This window comes from Biomphalaria glabrata, chromosome 1, assembly GCF_947242115.1.
Source record: "Biomphalaria glabrata chromosome 1, xgBioGlab47.1, whole genome shotgun sequence".
In the NCBI taxonomy this organism is placed as follows: Eukaryota; Metazoa; Mollusca; class Gastropoda; family Planorbidae; genus Biomphalaria; species Biomphalaria glabrata.
In genome coordinates this window covers 61,052,786-61,074,448 of record NC_074711.1, presented here as the reverse complement: position 1 = coordinate 61,074,448, position 21,663 = coordinate 61,052,786, and the positions used below count along the sequence as shown (strand labels likewise).

The 21,663-nt window shown below is 31.9% G+C and overlaps 1 protein-coding gene across 11 annotated transcripts in view; it reads left to right on the top strand.

Annotated features, from left to right (window-relative positions):
• Positions 1 to 19,274, top strand: part of LOC106061562 (adenylate cyclase type 5-like) — a 143,502-nt gene extending 124,228 nt beyond the window's left edge. For 7 of the 11 annotated variants that reach the window (XM_056005900.1, XM_056005921.1, XM_056005913.1 and 4 more), the window contains 15 exons: positions 1,968 to 2,044; positions 3,001 to 3,142; positions 3,410 to 3,507; positions 4,820 to 4,867; positions 5,641 to 5,725; positions 5,814 to 5,930; positions 6,172 to 6,318; positions 7,278 to 7,453; positions 7,694 to 7,835; positions 9,918 to 10,031; positions 10,612 to 10,758; positions 11,777 to 11,978; positions 12,418 to 12,542; positions 13,478 to 13,598; positions 16,388 to 19,274. In XM_056005900.1, coding sequence (XP_055861875.1) covers positions 1,968 to 2,044; positions 3,001 to 3,142; positions 3,410 to 3,507; positions 4,820 to 4,867; positions 5,641 to 5,725; positions 5,814 to 5,930; positions 6,172 to 6,318; positions 7,278 to 7,453; positions 7,694 to 7,835; positions 9,918 to 10,031; positions 10,612 to 10,758; positions 11,777 to 11,978; positions 12,418 to 12,542; positions 13,478 to 13,598; positions 16,388 to 16,476 — 1,830 coding nt within the window. In that variant the 3' untranslated portion in view covers positions 16,477 to 19,274. Of the gene's footprint in view, positions 1 to 1,967; positions 2,045 to 3,000; positions 3,143 to 3,409; positions 3,508 to 4,819; positions 4,868 to 5,640; positions 5,726 to 5,813; positions 5,931 to 6,171; positions 6,319 to 7,277; positions 7,454 to 7,693; positions 7,836 to 9,917; positions 10,032 to 10,611; positions 10,759 to 11,776; positions 11,979 to 12,417; positions 12,543 to 13,477; positions 16,216 to 16,387 lie in introns of those variants that run through there. The other 4 variants (XR_008774007.1, XM_056005955.1, XM_056005964.1 and 1 more) reach the window with 4 other exon arrangements.
• The last annotated feature ends 2,389 nt before the right edge of the window (positions 19,275 to 21,663 follow it).

Sequence of the window (21,663 nt, the reverse complement as noted above, 5' to 3'; positions counted from 1 at the left end):
TGGCTACACCGGGACAACTCTAGTTTGACTAGGTCATTGGCTACACTGGGACAACTCTAGTTTGACTAGGTCATTGGCTACACTGGGACAACTCTAGTTTGACTAGGTCATTGGCTACACTGGGACAACTCTAGTTTGACTAGGTCATTGGCTACACTGGGACAACTCTAGTTTGACTAGGTCATTGGCTACACCGGGACAACTCTAGTTTGACTAGTCATTGGCTACACTGGGACAACTCTAGTTTGACTAGGTCATTGGCTACACCGAGACAACTCTAGTTTGACTAGGTCATTGGCTACACTGGGACAACTCTAGTTTGACTAGGTCATTGGCTACACTGGGACAACTCTAGTTTGACTAGTCATTGGCTACACTGGGACAACTCTAGTTTGACTAGTCATTGGCTACACTGGGACAACTCTAGTTTGACTAGGTCATTGGCTACACCGAGACAACTCTAGTTTGACTAGGTCATTGGCTACACTGGGACAACTCTAGTTTGACTAGGTCATTGGCTACACTGGGACAACTCTAGTTTGACTAGTCATTGGCTACACTGGGACAACTCTAGTTTGACTAGGTCATTGGCTACACCGAGACAACTCTAGTTTGACTAGGTCATTGGCTACACTGGGACAACTCTAGTTTGACTAGGTCATTGGCTACACCGGGACAACTCTAGTTTGACTAGGTCATTGGCTACACCGAGACAACTCTAGTTTGACTAGGTCATTGGCTAAACCGGGACAACTCTAGTTTGACTAGGTCATTGGCTACACTGGGACAACTCTAGTTTGACTAGGTCATTGGCTACACTGGGACAACTCTAGTTTGACTAGGTCATTGGCTAAACCGGGACAACTCTAGTTTGACTAGGTCATTGGCTACACTGGGACAACTCTAGTTTGACTAGGTCATTGGCTACACTGGGACAACTCTAGTTTGACTAGGTCATTGGCTACACTGGGACAACTCTAGTTTGACTAGGTCATTGGCTACACTGGGACAACTCTAGTTTGACTAGGTCATTGGCTACACCGGGACAACTCTAGTTTGACTAGGTCATTGGCTACACCGAGACAACTCTAGTTTGACTAGGTCATTGGCTAAACCGGGACAACTCTAGTTTGACTAGGTCATTGGCTACACTGGGACAACTCTAGTTTGACTAGGTCATTGGCTACACCAGGACAACTCTAGTTTGACTAGGTCATTGGCTACACCGGGACAACTCTAGTTTGACTAGGTCATTGGCTACACCGGGACAACTCTAGTTTGACTAGGTCATTGGCTACACCAGGACAACTCTAGTTTGACTAGGTCATTAGCTACACCGGGACAACTCTAGTTTGACTAGGTCATTGGCTACACTGGGACAACTCTAGTTTGACTAGGTCATTGGCTACACCAGGACCACTCTAGTTTGACTAGGTCATTGGCTACACCAGGACAACTCTAGTTTGACCAGATCAAGTTGAAACTTTGCACAATTATTCATTGACATAGAGAAGACATGAATCAATAAAAAATAATTAACCAATTAATCACTGGAAATTGATTATTTTGTTTGATACAAACAAGGAAAATCAACCCTTCAGTATTCACAGATATGGATAAACATGTAGATTTTGTCTCCTTAGATAATTGAACAATTTATTCTTCCACACTCAGTCTCTAATCAAGTTGAAACTTTGCACACTTATTCATTGTCATAGACAAGACATGAATCAATTAAAAAATTAACTATTAACAATTATTTATTGGTAATTAACTATTTTGTTTGATATTGAATAAAGGAAATAAGTTCTGTATTTTTGAGAGATAGTTGTATGTGGAGTTCTTTCCCTTAGATAAGCCTTTTTTTTTTTTACCTTTTTTAAATATTTTGCTTGTTCCATCATAATTTTATTAATAACATAATATATTCATTAGTCTTTAAAAAAAATGTTTTTCTTATTTGTAAGGCATTTGACAATGTGAGGGAACATGTGACAAGTGGAGCAATGAAACTGATGGGGATTGAAGAGAAAGGTCATGTTGTGTAAGTTATTTAGGTATCAGGAGGTAGATAAATGTTATAGATACAGGTTCCAAGAATTGGGTTACTCATGACTTGCAGTGTTTATAATTAAATAAGAAGTTGTGGCTGTGAGATAGGACATGCAATTGGTAAACTATTCATGCCAGGTTTAATTACTGAGTGTCTTGGTATCCATGTCACAGTAAAAAGGTCCCAATTTCGATGGGACATGTAGTCCGCATGCCAGATCACCTTCCTAAACGACTTCTGTACAAAGAGCTGTGTGCAGGAGGGCGCTTCCTGAAGGGGTCAATACAAGTGCTGAGGAGACACCATTGGGAGCTTCTTCAAGAAGTGTGATATTGACATTCATGGCTGGAAAGCACTAGCTCTTGATCTCTCCTCATGCCATGAAGCGAGGAGAGTGGCCATTATGAAAGAGTGCTGAACCAAAAAAAGGTGAGAGATGAAGCAGGCTTATCTGCAACTTGACTAAATCTGTCCATGCCACATATGTCGCCTGCCTTTTTAAGTGAGAATTGGACTTCACAGTCATCTTCTTGTTCATGAGAAGTGTGCTCATCTTAGACTGAGTGTTTTGGTTATATACATTTCACTATTGTGCTTCTCTTGACTTGAATGAGTGTAAAAATTAGTTTTCACAAATTATAAGTATTGATCAATGAACAAGTTAGCCCTGAATTTTATTTCTTACTGTCGTGTAAATCTTAACAAAACAAAATTAGCACATAAACTACAATAGAAAAACTAATGCTAGATAAGTTAAAGACCTGTTAAAATCTCAGAGACTGTAGTACTTGGACACGTCACTCAAATGTTTATAAAAAAACAACTTGCAAGTTAACCACCATTCTATTTCAGGACTCTCTGATGCTTGAGGTTTTCAATATGTTATTAAAACTGCATTAAATTAACATTTTTTGTCAGATTAAAAATTTTTGTTGATGACATTTTAGGACCATGGATCAGAAAGATATTGATGATGAAGTCAATGAGTATCTCAGTCGGGCAATTGATGCTCGAAGTGTTGACAGACTTAGAGCAGACCATGTTAAAGGCCTTTTCATGACATTCCGAAAGAAATCTATAGAAGAAAAAGTAGGACATTTGTATTGTACTTGTAATCAAATCTTACCTCAAGATTTTGTTGATTCTAAAATAAACTTTTTTTTCCTCAACTTGTTCAAGTGTTTTTATTTTTTTCTATTGCACTCTCTCTTAGGTATTTAACTGATTGTTGATTGTTTAAATAAATAAACTGATATTTCCTTTTGTTTTTTGGTTAACTACTAAATAGTTGTATGAATATGTGTGTCTGCATAAAGCATGTTGAATTGATTATTTACTGTTTGTTGTTTATTTCAGTTTTCTAGAAAACCTGACAGAATGTTTTCTGACCATATTCTTTGTCAATGTATCATAGTGACAACCATAGTGGTGTGTCATTTTTTATTAGCTGAAAAGTAAGTTTCTTTATTGTTTTATCTCTGCTACACATAATGATTATTTACATTTATGGTATGTTGTCAATCATGTGTCTTGACAATATGTTGTCAGTAACTTATCTTGGTAAATGTCAGTTATTTATTTTAATAGTGTGTTGTCATTCATTATTTATCTTGGTAATATGTTTTCTATCATTTATCCTAGTAATATGTCATCAATCATTTATCTTAATAAAATGCTGTCAATAATTATTTCACCTTCACCTATCCTTTAGTCTGTTGGACCATTGGAACACCACACATAATCTTTTGACTGTCTTTCTCCATTCCTCTCTGACCTTTGCCTTGGATAGAATCTCTTTCAATGACAGTCCTGTACATTCTTAAATACTGTCTTCCCATTGCTTTCTTTGCCTGCCTCTTCTTCTTTTTCCTGGTCCTGTTCCATGAAGGAGGGATCATGTGATACATCCATAGAATTTTAGTTTGTATTTTTTGTACACAAGTTAGCTTGTTTATTTCGGTAATATTTTATCAATCATTTATCTTAGTTATATGTTGTTTGTAATATATTGTTGACAAATTTTCTTAGTAATATGTTGTTAAAATTTATACGGGCAATATTTTGTTAAGTTTTAGCAGCCCCTAAAAGGGGAGAAGCCACTTAAAGTTTTGTGTGGTCTAAAAGGTATGCTAAGTTCCTGATATTAACAATTTTTACTATAAAAGGTCAATAGCAACAAATTCAAACAAAAGTGCTTTTGTAATTTAATTTCACCTTTATGCTCTTGGTGATATAAATATCAAAACATAAATATCTGCCCTTATTGCTTATTAAACTGTGACCCACTAGGACCACTTATATGAGTTGTGTAAAAACAACTTTTTTTTCTATGGTTTACTTAGATTTATTGCAGCACACACAAATACAAATGTTATTTAATTTGTTTCCTTTCTTTATCAGATAACAAATTTAATTGTTTGTTTGTTTTTAAGCAAGAAATGTTTTTCTCCTGAGGGTACAAAATCAATATATATTGAGGAAATTTTTTTTATCTATAAAAAGTGAAGTTTTTATTCTGAACATTTTGAAACAGTAAGCAGAAGGCAATTCAGGGCTGTTTCTTAGTGGGTATGTCAGAATCTTTAAAAGACCGGATTGCCATCTCTACAAATTATTGCTTTGGGAAGATAATCACAATCTTTTTGAGTTGTTTCTCATGTTGAACAATGCAATTAAAATGTACTGTCAGTACTGTAAAATCTTGAATAAGACCTCTTCCTAATTCAGTATCATTCCTTGTCCCTTTGAATTCTCTCTACTCCACAGACATTTCTGTACGTCTTTGCACATTTTCTTCAATGCTTATGAACATTTGTATGTATCTGCTTTTAAAAAGTTTGTTTACTAAATGATTTGTTTTATGAGTATTTTATTAAACATTGGTCAATGTCAAGTTAAAAAAAAATATTTTGTTTAGAGACATTTTTTGTTTGTTTAATATATGTTCTTGTTTTCAACATTAATCTCTATTTCAATAGGTTTGTATATTTTTTTTAAAACACTGTTTATGTCATTTTAGCATTGGCTATTTATATTTGTTTAACTTTTTTAAGCTCAATTTTCAATTGGTTGTTATAATTACATATATCATTATTCTTTTTTTAAATTGATTTTTCAAAAAAATAAATAGTCTTATTACACAATTCCATATTTTTCATCTTAAGTTTACAATTAGTCATGGTGGTCGACATTGTAAAAGTTTGAATGGTTAAAAGTAATTTTAAATCTAATTATTTGATAGTTTGTGTCACCACTGACATTTTTTTTTCATTAGAGCTCAATTTATAATTGAATATTGTGCTCCAGGAAATAGAAATATTTTTTTGAAATGAATTATTCATGCCATTGGAACCATTATTTCATTCTTTTTATTTCTTAAGAATAAGGAAAGCTGTAAAAGTGTTTCTAAAATAGTTGTCATGTTTGTTGTATTCATTTGTCTAAAATAGTATCTTTCTATTAAGCATAGCAAAATTATTTTTAGGTCAATTCTTAAAATTATAATATTCTTTTATTTAAAAATGAGGTATTTTCTGAACAAATAGTTGTAGTTGATCTAAACAGAGTTTATTTTGTGTCTTTTTCAGATCTGAATATTCTGTGATAATGGAAATATCTTTTATTATCTTCAATTTTGTTTTATTTTTCCTTTGCTGTGTGGAAGTTATGCCCGTAAGTATTGACAGTTTCTTTCTAGATCATGAGCTTTCAAATATAGATCTAGTCATTAATAACTTTTTTCCCACCATTTTGTTTTCAGTGGGTGCCGATGTATGCTAGAAGATCTTTACATAAATTGATAGGTATGAAACGTGTGAGCCAGACCATTGCAGCTGCATCTGTTTTGTGTATATTTTTATCTGCTATTTTTCCTATGGTAAGTCCAACTCATATCTGTCTTTGAAATGTGAGATATATACAGGATGTTTCTCAACTGTTATTTAGAAAGTGTAGTGCCTTATAAAGTATCTTATGAAAAATTGTGATAACAGAAATATCTTTTATTATTACTATGCAAGTTAATGACAGATCTATATACTGTTTTAAGATAGAAAATATTTCTCTCTAAACAAAAATAATAGATATTAGCTCACATTTTGATTTTCTGATTGTTACAGATATTCTTGTCAACACCAGATTTAAAACAGTGCCTCACGGAGAAAGAAAACAATTTTTCCTTATTTACTGTTAGGTTATATAACATAACCAGAGCATCTAGAACCACTGTGTGTAATCCAAATATTGCTACTTTCTTCTTTCCAGAGGTTAGTCTATGTTACAATTCAAAAGTGCTATTTAAAAAAAACAACAACTTATAAGTTATCTTTTGTTTGCATTATTGTTTCTGATGGGATCACTATATATATGTACTGATATTCCTACTCTTAAGGAAGCCATGGTGTAGCTAGTGGATTGGTCTTAAAAAGGTCTTAAATCAAAAGTGTCAGTTGACATCCTAGTGGCCTTTTGGATGAAATATATAAAGCAGATATGTTTCTCTAAGTTATGGGTTGAGACTTAGCTTGCTTTATGAGGTTAGATATGACCAGACTAATGAGGGGACATGTGGCCATTTTAATGGTGGGATAGGTGGTCAACTTAATGGTGTAAGATGTGACATGCAGCCAGCTTAATGAGGCGACATGTGGCTAACTTAGTGATTTGATAAGTGGTCAGCTTCATGACATAATTATGGCCAGCTTAATGTGAATAGCATCACGATTTCACCAACAAACTTTTCTTTATTTTTACAAACTTTTTTCAGGTAATCTTTATAGAGTTGAGGGAACTGGAATTCCTTCAAATGTTCCCTTAAAAACTTAAATTATCACAACATTTGGATTCTTTGGTTTGGAAGCCTCACATTTTATTCACTTAGCCCTACATCTCAATCAGTTCTTCATTTAGTAAAAAAAAAAAAGTTTTAAAGTCCATGTTATGATAGAGCAGACCCCGAATGCGATGGATAGATGATGTGGAAGCAGATCTGAAGCAGCTTGGGGTTAGGGAATGGAGACGAAAGGCCCAGGAGAGATGTGAATAGAAGTATGTGTTAAAGCAGGCCAGAGCCCTCCATGGGCTGTAGCGCCACTGGGATGGATGGATGGATGTTATGATAGGAGTTTAATCCCCCTTTGAATTCTTTTTCCTAAGTTTTTAAACCAAATATAAACAACTGGTTTGTCATACTCAATGATATGTATTTTTTGTTTCTTCTATACAGCATTTCCTGTATGGTGTAGTCATATCAATGCTGAGTACATCTGTGTTTTTAGAAGCATCTAGTCTAATCAAATTGTTGCTGTCTCTGCTGATAGGTGGAGTGTACATGATTTTGATGGAAGTGGCCTATGTCAGACTGTATACCAACAGAGACTACCTACTTATGACTGATCATGGGTAAATATACATACATTTAGTCTACATCTTCATACAATAATAGAACAAGATGAATCAGACTCAATCTATTGGTGCTTACAAATAACATTAGGTCTACAAGTATACTGTCAGATCCTGTCAGATGGATTAAATGTGTTCAGATTATACAAATCATCATCAAGTAGTCATAGCCATAATCTAAATGAACCAACAATATATATGTCAATAAATGAAGTTGCAATGTTTTTTTTCTATCTAAAGTTTAGATCCTGAGGGTAATGGACCTTGGGTGCCTTTGCGTTGGGAAGCCATAGTCATCATCATTATGATCACACTCATACTGTTTCTGCACGCACAGCAAGTAGAGTCCACAGCTAGGCTTGATTTTATATGGAAAATTCAGGTGATCACTTGAAATCAATATTTTATAGAACATAATAAAAGTTGTTTTAGTAAATATTTCGACAAACAACATTTACTGGAAAGCTTAGACCTAATTAGCATTGTAAAAATGGTATTTGTTGTGTTGGAGTTGTTATTTTGCTACTGGCATTATATGTTATGATTGGCAATTCAGTTATTTATAAATATTAGGCTAGTGCCAGTTAACTGTTGTACAAGTGTGTGTATAATTTTGTGGCACAAATGCCCAACAAAATATAAGTTGGAGGACTTGGCAATACATGTTTAGACAATATTATTAAAACAATGAAATACAAGTATTTTTTTCTCTATTAATAGAATATGTTAAAAAGAAAGAACTTTTTTTTTTTTTTTTTTTTTTTTCTGCTCTTTCTTGAAGTGTCCTTAAAAACAAATATTCATAGACTTATAATTAGTTAAGCTAAAATAATTTTTTTTTTTGTTCTAGTTGATAAAAATACTTTGAAGCAATTTTCTAAAATAGAGTTTGATTGTAATAAAGTGTTTATCAAAGTATTTGTCTATTGATGATTGTTGCTAATTAAGAACATACTTCACTGAAGAGGTTTGAAAAGAGAACTGGTAAACCAGTACTAATAAGGGTAAAAAATTTACTTTGCACTCCTTAAATTTCATGTGTAGATTTAAAAATTTAATAAGCAAATTTGATCATTTGGATTTCTATAATAAAAATGTTGATAATTGGGAATTAACATGATTTATTAATTTAGTTCTTAGACTCTGTAGATTGAAATTCATTTGTCTTAACTAGTCTAACATTTAAAGTTTAAAAAAATTATCACTATTCTTTGTTTTATGTATATTTAATTTCCTCTTTAAACAGGCCTCATTCTACTTGACAGGTCATTGAACTTATCAGTATCAGGTTATTTATTCCTTATTCAGTTTGATCCATGCCAGCTACAATCATCTCTCTTTCTGAGATAGGCCTATAATTGCTATTACAAATGCTCTTGCCAAAAACCTGGTCATTGTAGAACTGACTATAACTCATATTTAAACTAACAAAAGGAAATAAGCTTTGATTTGTGCATAATTTAAAGAATAATAAATTGCTTCTTAAATTTTTATTGCACCAATTTTAGATTTTTTTATTTTTATGACAGCATTATTTCTAAATATTTTCTTAGTTGTTTTTTTTTTCAGAGAATGTAATTTAAAAAGAAAACAAAATATTAAAATGTCTTTTTAATTATTGCATTAACCCTACAAATAATAATGTATGTTAATTAATAAGAAATGTTCCATTACAAAAGTTCCAGTAGTAGTTTTTAGGTTAGAAAAAAAAATTCCCAGCACTAACTTTTTGTTTGCCTGTTAGGATGCTCTTAGATTGTTGCCAGGTCTGCAAATGATTGCAATTTGTTGTGTTTAGCATGTGATTAACACAACAGATTTAATAAGCACCTAATGCTTGAAACACAGGTTTATCTCCTCTTTCCTGAACAGTGACTTGAATGTTACTGTACAATCTTTTAATGAGCACAATAAGTTTTAGTTCAGCACTAACCTTTAATGAAATACAGCCTAAAGACTTGTAGAGCTGTAGTGGATAACATTTTGTAAGCTAAGATCTGTTACCAGAGCTTATAATTTCAGAAAACATGTTTCTGCATTCAACCTTTTCTTCTCTTTTTTTTTTATTTGCATACAAAAGTAATACACATATTTTAAATTGTTTCTTTTTTCTTCAATGTCACGTCTATTAAATTTATGACCCCTGCTCATTAGATCCTAAAAAATAAAATCCATATTTTTGTTTTTATTTAAAGCTATCTATTTGTGCTTTGAAGAGCAAAAAATCACATCTTGACTTTTATCCTTTAATTTTATGTATTTTTTTCATGTAATGCATTGTGAATTTTGAGATTTGACTTTTCCTACAAAAGATCTAAATGCACTATTTCTTCACTCTTGACATTTTTATTTTTCATTGCATTATTATAGTGTTATGATTTAAAGCTTTGTTTTGGGAAGGGAAGTGATATTTTATTTTTTGCAGGCTTTACGACTTTTAATATGAAAATTTTATTTGCTTTAGGCTCAAGAAGAAAAAGAAGAAGGAGAGAATTTAAGAGAATACAACTTGAAGCTGTTGTCTAACATCTTACCTCTACATGTTGCCAAACATTTCCTTAGCATGAAGGATGAAACAGTAGGCTTAACCCTTTTTTCTCTTTTTATAAGTCATTTTGTTTTTTAGTTGGCACCTTTCCATTCCTCTCAACATTAACTTACTTACTTAGACGTAGATCTTCCTGCGCCATTCGGCGCATTGGGCGGCAAGCTGTCTCCACAAAGATGTCACTGGCAATGTCTGAAGTCTCCTACCACCTGGTGTCCACTGTTCTGATGTCCTCCATGAAAGTGTAGCACCAAGTTATACGAGGATGTCCCTGTTTGCACTTTCGTCATATTGGCCTCCATGTTCTCAACATTAAATGTACAAAATATTATTACTCATGTAAATGCAATGTTTTGTTTATATTTAAAAACAATGTTTGTCTAGAGTGCTCCTCACATTTGGGTGCAGGGTTTGAGATTTGAGCAAATTATATGTAATAATTCTCTTATAGAAAAAAAAGGGCATGTTAATAACTATCAAAACCTTTATAAAGTTTTTTATCCTTATTTAATCCATGACAATGAATGCGTAAAAATTGTGAATTGGTTTATATGAGGTTAAAGTTGTGTATAGAAATATATAGTTTAATGGGCCTTGTCTCATCTTCTAGAATCTGTACTATGAAGACATCAATAATGTGGGAGTGATGTTTGCTTCCATTGTCAACTTCTCTGAGTTCTACATAGAGCTAGAGTCCAACAATGAAGGAGTCGAGTGCTTGAGATTGCTCAATGAAATCATTGCAGATTTTGATACAGTAAGCAAACACTGTGCATTCTTTCATTTTGTGTGGGGAAATAGTGTATGGGTTTTGATACAGTAAGCAAACACTGGACATTCATTCATTTTGTGTGGGGAAATATTGTAGGGGTTTTGATACAATAAGCAAACACTGTACATTCTTTCCTTTTGTGTCTGGAAATATTGTAGGGGGTGTGGTCAACTGAAGTTTTAGTATGGATTAAGTGAATGATGAAATGACTATTGGTATGTGATTAAGTAAGTTTACTACATCAAACTCTTCAAATGTGTTGTTGGAGGTTTCAAAGTTGGAGGTTTCAAAGACATGTATACATCATAAATATTTTTATTGACATTTTATTTCATCATTCTGTCATACTGGAAACTTAAAATACAAAAGAACATGTAAAAAAACATAATATTTAAACACAAAATTTGTTATGTGTTTTTTTATTAGGTATTTTTCTATAATTTCATACAGATTTGTGTTACCTTTAATTTGTTTAATATCTTATTTTAAACTCAATTTTGTATGTTTTACCAAACATCCTGCAACAAATATTTATTTAAGGGGCAGAGTGGTAAAGGGTTCAAATCTTGGTGAAGACTGGAATTTGATTTAGGGATTTTTTTAGGATACCCCTTCTTCCACCCAACTCTGTAGGATATCTGACATTATTTTTTTTATTTACTTTTTTTTCCTATTATTAAAAACTAATTTCAATTACAGTTGTATAAGTTATGATCAATCTAATTGATTTGGTATCATCAAACCCAAATTTGGTTTAGAACTCAAGGTTTTGTGCAGTTGCAGACAAAAAATTTATCATTTGTTGCCCAGTTTAATCATTAAAATAATATTAAAGTAGCAAATTTCAAATACAATGGATGCCTGGTCATGTGGTATGCGCTGGACTGTCCTTTGGATGGCTGCCATCCCCCTTAGATTTGGACTAGGATGAATTATCTTTAAATTTGAAGGAACATCTGAAACATGTAAAACATTTTACAAACTTTCTCTGTTTCTGTCACAGTTATTAACACATAAAAGGTTCTACGCTGTGGAGAAAATTAAGACGGTTGGCTCAACATACATGTGTGCCTCAGGACTGACCAGTAAAACAAATCTCGCAGACATGCAGCACATCACAGCTCTAGCTGACTATACATTTGCTCTTCAGAATCAGATGCAATACATTAATGAAAACTCTTTCAATAACTTTGTTATGAGGATAGGTTAGTATTTATTTATTGTTTTTTAGCAGTGAGATAGATGTTGTTCTTTTAAACTATAGTTGTGTGGTTCTACTTAATGGGTTGCAAGTAAGTAAAGCTTTTTGTTTAACTTTGATATACCTTCCTAAAAATAAACCCATTTGAATCACCAAAGTAAAGATTTGAGTAATAATGTCTTAGAGCTTACCTTGTTTCGCTTGGTTATTATTGAATTAAAAAAAAAACAAGATCTAGATTATTTTTAAATGATATGAATTTTAAATGTGGTTTAACTGTTACGATTTGATAATTCCTTTTATTCACGATGTTTAAAAACATTTTGTTTTAAGTAGCAGCTTTTTTCTTTTTTTTTCTTCTTTCTTCTTTTTTTTTTGGTACAATGAAACATTTGTTTGAAGTTCAATCAAAGAAACACTTTTTTGTTTTGTTAAACCTGAAGGTATCAACATAGGTCCTGTTGTGGCAGGGGTGATAGGTGTGAAAAAACCACATTATGACATTTGGGGTAACACTGTCAATGTGGCCAGCAGGATGGACAGCACTGGTGTGCCAAACAAAATACAAGTAAGTGTTAACATCACTGATGTGTCAAACTAATTTAAGTATGGACTGCACTGGTGTACATAATATATTAGGTAAACATTGGCTGCACTGAAGTTCTTAAAATAAATTCTAGCACTGAGGTACCTCATAAAATGCTAGTAAATTACCCATGTAAAGTTTTGTGTGACAAATCATGTTTAATGTTAATCATTAACCTTTAAGATTGATGATATTTAGGAATATTTTATTTAATTTGTAGATTTTACTTCTTTAGTAATCAATATATGTTTCTTTATCACACTGATAAAGTAGTTAATTTAAAAAGATCGATAGAATTTCATTATATAACTACTTTCTTTTTTCAGAACATAACTGTGCTAAAAAAATGTGTGAAACCATAGTTTAGATTTTTAAAAAAGATTTTAGTAAATTGTGCAGTGTTTTAAACATTTAATTTCAATTTAAAAGTTTTTTAATTTAATTTTCAAAATGTTTCTGTGAAATTATAATGACTCTGAGATAAGTAGGCATTTAAAAATAAGCAAAATGTTACATGCCTCCCCCCCTCCCTTCCTACTTTTTACAATGAATTAATTTTTTTAAATTTTATTACATTTCATGCTACTGTTTGATGTTAAATCAGAATTTTGACTTAGAAACATACATCTGAACTAAGAAAAATTAGTTTTGACCGAAAAACATCAATGACTTCTGCGCTGCTAGAAAGCAAAAAAATATTTTAATATTGTTTTAATTTTGGTACCAAGCGCTAGCAAGAGATTATGAGGTATGAGTAATAAGGAACAGCCTTAACACATCCAAATGAACATCCAGATAGTTGTAACTTAAAATCACTAACTCCACTGCACCACCATAAAAACCTATTTATCCATAACCATTTTCATTATTGGTATTATATAAAATAATTTTTAATTGATTTTTTGTCATATTTCTAGGTGACAGGAGAAATCTATAAGCTATTAGCTAGCAGAAGATATGGTTTGTCTTTCAGAGGAGTAGTTCAAGTGAAAGGGAAAGGTGATATGCAAACCTATTTCTTGGAGTCCATGCCACCGGGTGCGTCTTTAGAAGACATGAGAACTATAGATTAACAGCATAGTTTAGTTGTTCACTTGCTTATGCAATTCTTAAGTTCTAATTGTCTGTGGCGGAGAAGGTTACGTTTTTTGTGGGTTATGTGGAATAACATATGCAAGTAAACAAAGTGCTGATGTAAACAAAGATGGATAGAGTCAATTTGTTTCTGTTGGTGCTATATATGATACACTTTTTAAAGAATTCAAAGGTGTTTTAAGTGCTGCTCAGCACTTTGGGATTTCCTATTGTGACATCTTTTCATCCAGATAATTCAGCTCAGTTGCCAAGCTCAATCTGTGTACTTTGTATTGTCCAAGATTTTCTCAATTTAAGTGCTCACTTTTTTCTCTTGATTTGTATTGTAAACTAAATAATACATAATATAATTCAATATCTTTTTTTGATATCCAACAAATGGCTTTTTTTTTACATATCCTAAGCTTTCAAACTTTACAAACAATTTTTATAAAAATGATAACTAGATTAAATTAATGTAAATGTGATGATATTATTATTGTTATATTTGGCTAACTAAAAAAAAATGATTACTCTTTAAAAAAATTTCAAAACTTAAAAAATAGCTTGATTACCATTGGAATTCTTTTACTAGGCTTCTGCAACTATTTATTTTAAATAACTTGAATTACAAAAACATAGAATGAAATAAAAAGTTCTTTTGTCCTCAGCAGTTGGACAAATAAAAAATTTAGTCTTGAGATGTTCACTTGTATTTGACATCTATTCAAGAAGTCATTTACTAGTTTTAGTTTTTATGTTGATTCTTCATAAAGTTTAAAGACAAAAACATGTGCAGAAGCATAGTAATGTAATGAAGATAAAAAAACACTGCTCACATATTTATTAATCAAGGATGGGTTACATGTTTATACAAGTATTGCACTATAGATCTGTTCACTCTTTAGTGATGATCTTGTCTGACCACCCTGTTTGTACAATATTGAAAAAAAAGTCTGATCATAACTGTAAATATTTGAAAGGCTTATAAAGGTTAAGCTATCTGGTGTATGATCTCTAAGAAAGTCAGTATCACATTTTGAAATGCTTGTCTCTGCCTCATTGTTTTTCTATGATCACTTCCCTTGTGTTAGTCTTGTCATTCCTTTTTCCTTTGTTTTTTATTTTGTTAAATACCAGATTTAGGTTTTATTTCTCAATTGATTGTACAGTGAAATTGTGAGATCAATTGTACGAACAAAATAGTCTTTAACTAGTTATACAAATAAACAAAAAGATAGTTATTTGTAATTGTTTTGACTTTAATAATGTGGAAAAAAATGAGAATTTCTTTTTATTCTTTATCCTTGTGATTGAATTGACACAGATATAAACTTAGCCTCATATATTTATAATCATATTTGTGTTCAAATGTTGTTGTTTTTTTAATGAAATCTATTTGGAAAAATATTTTAATCTTTTTCATTTAGTAAGTGTAATAGATTTTAAAATTCATTTACTTCCTGAATTTCTAATTACCTGTACATAATTATTTACCTCTGCCCTTAACATTTTCAAAGTAATTACAATATTGAAATTATAATAGATTTTTAAAAATTGTTGCACTATTTGACTGTATTTATATACTTATTATAATATAAGTAAGACCAAATTAAATCACTATTCTTGTATTTGTATACTTAAAACTAAGACCAAATTAAAGCACTATTCTTGTATTGATATAAATACAAGCTCACAAGAGCACTATCAAATGAAGTTTATTATATTCTGTTCTAAGGTTTGTAATTTTGAACTGAACTGTGTGAGGAATATATCTTATGGCTTGTACCAAATGTAATATATTTCAAAAAAATTTTTCATATTGCATGAGTCGATTTTTGTGTGTGTAATATTGTATGATTAGTATTTCATGTGATATATTTTTTCATGTTCCCTGTGGTGCAACTGGGATTGCGTAGTCACGTGAAACACTGCACTCATCCTAAATCTTCAGAATCGAATACACTGTCATTATTATGGGGCAAACATTTGATCAGCAGAACTGACAATATTTTTTGTACAATTTCTAGCATTTATTTAAATATTTTCTTATTGAATCTCATTTTTTTTTTTGTTATACATTTTATTCTGCATGAATTTGTGAAGTGAAGCAAGGGCATTAATTGCTCCATGCAATGACATTTCATGTGACCTAAATACTTCTTTAACTCCTTTTGTCATTATTATTATTATTATTATGAAAGTTTTCTATGCCTGGCAATGCTTGAAAATTGATAGCCCATTTTCATTTCATATGTGACAGTTGAAATAAGAAATCTTAAGTTTTACATTTCATTTCTCAACTGTAGAGTGACAATTCATGAACCAGCATTTGAAGACTGGCTTCCATTCTTCTACTACTATACCACTGATTGAAATAATGATATATATGTCCAACACAAAAAAAATTTACTTTTAAGTACTTTCTTTTAAAATATTTTTTTTTTGTTTGAAGACTTAGTTTTAACATTTTTTTAATATAAATACAGAATTTCCGCATTCTTAAAAACGTATAAAGAAAAAAAAAATAATTTAAAAATCTGTCCTACTGAACTGCTTGTTAATTTAAACAAATTTTCCCTTTTTTTTTTTTTTTTCTTTTTTTTTTTTTTTTTTTTTTTTTTGAAGATTTGAAAGAAAATCTAAATCTGCCTGTGTTTATCTTTCTATATTTTTCAAATAAATTGTTCACAGTTAAATGGCTTATTGAAGTCTAAACTTTAGGATAAATGCATTGTTTTTGTGTTCCACAGGCTCTAAATCACCACCTCTGTCCTATATGTGTGATGGTTCTAGCGCTTCATTCAGAAACAAGTCACAAAATACATTAGCAGATTATTAAGAAATATTTTGTATCAGGAGAGGGGAGAGAGAGTTGTAAAAATTGCATGTTTGGGTGATTGGTTTAGTCATCTTTTTTTCTTCTAAGTAAAAAAAAAAAGTTATATAAAGCAATTTAAAACAATATGATGAAGTTAGTTCAAAATTTAGTGAAATACGAAGATAAGCTTGATTATTTATTTTCTTAAGTCTAAAATTTCTTTAATCAAAAAAAATAATATTGCCCATTTTGTTTTAAATTCACAAAACGATTTCACATTTATTTTACTACATTAAACTGAATCCTTTAAGTTAGTGTGCAACCATCAGGCATATATGGTTCAGTTCTGGTAATGCTCATTCGTTGGTGTGTGCATATATCATCTGTGTAAGTAGAAATAATTTGTACAAATGGTTGTTACAGTTGGTTTTCAATTCAGTTCAAACTTTTAAAATCAAGTTATCTGCCTCCGCTTTTTAGATTCATTTTTTTGTGTGCATATTTTTACATCAAACTTTGTGCATTCATTTATCCATTCAACGTTTTTTTTTTCAAGGGGGGAAGCGAGGCTGCAAAGGATATTTCACATAATTGTTAAATTATTAACAGAATAATAACCACTGGCACACACAACATATAAAAGTTGAGCAAATGACAATGACTATACATCTTTTGGTTTTGTTGTTATTTTATGAATTGGTTCACATTTGATATTGTCTGGTATTGTGTTTTTTTTTTTTTTTTTTAATTGTAAGCTTTTTTTAACAAGCATTAATTACTTATATTGGCACTTTTGTGTTGTATTTTATTTGGTGTTCAGATTTTTATTTTTGTGATTCATTTAACTTTTAAGTGAATAAGTTCATCTGCATTTATTATAACTTAGTATTTTATATTTACACAGCAAACTATATTTGGCTAGTATATTTTAATTTGTAACTTTGTAAATAATCATATTTGTACAATACTTGTCTAATTGCTAATTCCCATATTGTTTTAATTGTTTCATAGCCGGTGCATCTCACTTTGGATCAAAGAACAAAAGACCACAGTTAGCGACACATGTTAGTTTTCTTTCATCTAGACTTTTTTTTTTTTAGTATTGGATTAGTAATGCCACATTTTATGCCAAATTTTTTTTTTATTGTTTTAGTTCAAAAGGTGTAATATAATACAGAGCAGGATTTTTTTTCTACTAAAAACAAGTATCATTTGAAATAAGAAATTTTCATTTTCAAGTAAAAATCCTTATATTTTGTTTACCAACTAGAATATTATCTAATGTTTTTGTATTTTAGAAATGTGAAGTTTTGCTCTTGTGTGAGAATAATAGATCCATGTATTGTGTATTGAATCGTGATATATATTTCATTAACAAATTCTGAAATGTGCACAATGTTTTGTTTCATAAATTTTTTTTTCTGTTCTTATCAAGACATACTTTTTATGAAGGCTGTTGCTTATGAAAGTTAGGCAAGCCAAATACTTTATTCATTTTTAATATTTGGCCTATGTTATATCAAGTGACATGGTAACAAAAGACATCAGAAAATTGATATGTTTAGTCCACTGAAACTCTGTGACTTCATTATGAGACAAAAACTGCTCTTAAAGTCAACCATTATGAATGGTTCATTTAATTTCAAACTTGAGAGTAGTTCATCTTATCTCCTACACTTGATAAAAGGTCATCCCAACCCATTATTAACCAATGAGTTATAGATCTAGTTTAACTGAAGATATTTAAAATGTGACTTTTTTTTCTGTGTATAATATCCCTAAGTTATCTGAACCACTTTTCAAAGCTACTAAAACACTATGAGTTATTTGTGTTTGTGCATGCATGACTTTCATTGAACCCTCTTTTAAAATGATATACTTCTGGGTACTATGTTAATATTCTAGTAATTTTCTAGACCTAGCATTGACCTGGCTGCTAATAACTCTTTGAAGCATGTTTCTCATTTTTCAATTGAAAATGTCTGCCAGATGTTCACATGAATCTCAAAAAGCTCAATTCTCATGGGCTATGTATTGACTTGTAGAGTCATATCATATCCTACATTTTAAGCATATTCTTATTAAGTGATATGAATAGACCACATTGATATGTTTAATGTACTGGTACTAACCACATTTAAATCATATGTTATAAGACCCTGGTCAGACCTTTCTTGCAATGTTATGACCAGACCCATAGTGCTTAGAAAGGAACAAATTTAGATCATGTGCTATAAAACAAAAACGACCACATATTGTTATGTGTTATATTAAAATGACCATAATGAGACCATGATATTATAAATCAATATAGAACAAGAGAATGACATTGATTTCTTGTGTACATTTCGTACAATTTTTTTATGATTTTGTTTTGATTGTAATTCTGCCCCCTATCTTGCCCTTTAGCCCCAGATTTTTCTCAAGCATTACTAGCGTTAGATAATTGTTTTGATACAATTGCTTAGTGTGTATATTGATTGAAGACTTGTGTGATACACTAGCCTAGAAGATGGTGACATTTGTTTCATTGGATTTATATGTTTCCTATGCTGTATAGATGTACAGGACATGAGTAATGTCACTGCTACAAGTGACATCTCCCTCTGTTCAAATGTTGTTTGATTCTCCCATTCATCCATTGCTCCATACCCACCTTGTATTATATGTTTCATTGAGTTCTGCCGAATAAATAAATAAACAATATGTCCAAATAATTGTGTAACATTCCAGTCTGAACAAAGAAACTTTGAAGTCAATTGTTATGTTTTCATTTTCAAAAGGAAACAGAATATTGAAAAACAAACACAAAAATAAAATTGTTTTGTTTAGTGATTTGGTTGGCAATGTGTGTGTGTGATGGAGAGTTGACAATTTCAATTACCTCTGAAGAACTACATTTCTTGTATATATTTAACTTACAGATTTATGGTTAAAACGTGTATACACAATACCGCGAGACATTTTGACCCTAGTGTAGTGTGGTTAATACAATGTTATAGCGCTTAACATTAGATTCATATAAACAGCGATGTCCTTGCGAACGCCGGTATAGAGGGCCTTTTGTGGTTCGACAGTTACGCTGGACAGGGCATGTATCCCGTATGGGAGACGAATGTATGCCAAAGGCAATCTTTTTTTTTTTTTTTTTTTTTGATGAGCTAAGAGGTGGTCGACGTTACAGAGGTGCCCCATGGAAACGCTTTAAAGACCAGCTTAGGCGCCAACCCCTGGCGGATCCAGGGGGGGGGGCGGTTGGGGCGATCGCCCCCCCCCTCACTCGGCCCCTCCCTGGGGGCGGACGAATTTTAGTATAGAATTCACACAATTTGTACACGAAATTATTACTTATGTTAATAATATATACTAATTATTTATATTTCAACCTATTTTTAGATTATTTCGCCCCCCCTCTAGTATGTTGGCCGATTTGGTGGGGTCGGGAGGGGGCGATGATATCAATCCCGCCCGCCCCCCCCCCATACACTTTCGAGTGGGGGGGTGCGTTCCAATTTATTTGTAGAAATCACAGAAACAGAATCAATTAAATATCTGTATGATTAAAACTTGTTATTGATATTTTAACCGATCTGTATATTATGTCGTTCCCTGTTTCCGATTTGGTGGGGGGGTGGGGGCGAATACCTCTACTGCCCTTCCCACCTTAACCCTTTGAGTGGGGGGGGGCGGTCCTAATTTTATGGAGAAATCATAGTTTGTGAACAAAATTAGTTGAATTAATATATAAATTTTATATTATGTCGCTCCCGTTCTGGTATCTTGGCCGATTCGGTGGGGTTGGGGGGAGGGCGATTGCATGTACTGCCCTCCCCACTCTAGCCCTCTAGGGGGGGCGGTCCTATTTTTATGGAGAATCATAGTTTGTGAACAAAATTAGTTGAATATCTATATAGTATAAACTACGTATTGATATGTGATCTCATTGTATATTATATCGTACCACACTCTAATCTCAAATTTTATCATTAGTAAATTTAAATGAAAAACGGTTGTACCAGGTGGGACGGGCGATACATGCAATTGCATTTCCCCCATCAGACAAACCAATACGTTTTCTTTTTTATTATAGTAAGAAATTACAAATTTAAAAAAATCTGTCACTAATATAATTTATATGTGCTATTAATTAAATTCTTATATTGAGTCGCCCCACCCCTATTCTTTAATGCCAAATGCAATCTTTAGCAGAAATTATTAAAGGAGCGAGGATTAATCTTTTTACTCTACCGCACCTCCCATTTCCACACAGAGTTTATGTAATTTCACATGAATTTATCAAAATTATTTTAAGAAAGACTTTGCATTGGAAAAGTTAGAATTCTAACGAAATTTTTCAGTATAAGAGTCATGATTGAGATGAGTTCTAAACCCAAATGTATATTTCATAGTCGCCTTTTCCCAACCTTTACTCAATCTGATATTTTTCTAGTTAAATGAATTTGGGACTATAACTCACAACTTACACTTATATTTTATTGAATATTATTCATCATTCGGCGATCCTCAAAACCAATATCTAAATATGTGGGGTATCTTATCTTTTTAAGGAACAAATCGGTTTTATTTGCAATTCATATTAGAATATTTTTCAAGTACAACATTATTCAAAAGGTCCTTTTTAATAGTAATATAATAATGAGCTTTAGGTCAGGAGAATGCGTTTCTTCTGTGAAGTATGCAAGAAAACTTTTTTGGCGTCGGGGCTTCGCCCGAACCCCACTGATGAATAATGAGCTGTTCTTGTCAGGAGAATGCGTTTCTGCATTCAAAAATGCAAGAAAACGCTTTTGGCTTCGGGGCTTCGCCCCAAACTATATTGATGAATAATAAGCTTTAGATGTCAGGAGAATGCGTTTCTGCAGTGAAGAATGCAAGAAAACGCTTTTGGCGTCGGGGCTTCGCCCCGAACTTCATTGATGAATATTGAGTTGTAGATGTCAGGAGAATGTGTTTCTGCAGTGAAGAATGCAAGAAAACCCTTTTGTCGTCGGGGCTTCGCCCCGAACCCCACTAGGGAACCTTACGGCGCTGCCCCAGTTGTTATGTTTTTCGCTGAATGTTGAGAAATGCTGCTTTTCTTTTTTAAATTCTATTCTCATATATATACACCCAATCTTAGATCAAACTGAAATTTTGCATTTTTATTTCTTTTACCTAAACAAAAATCAATTTAAAAAAATAAACAAT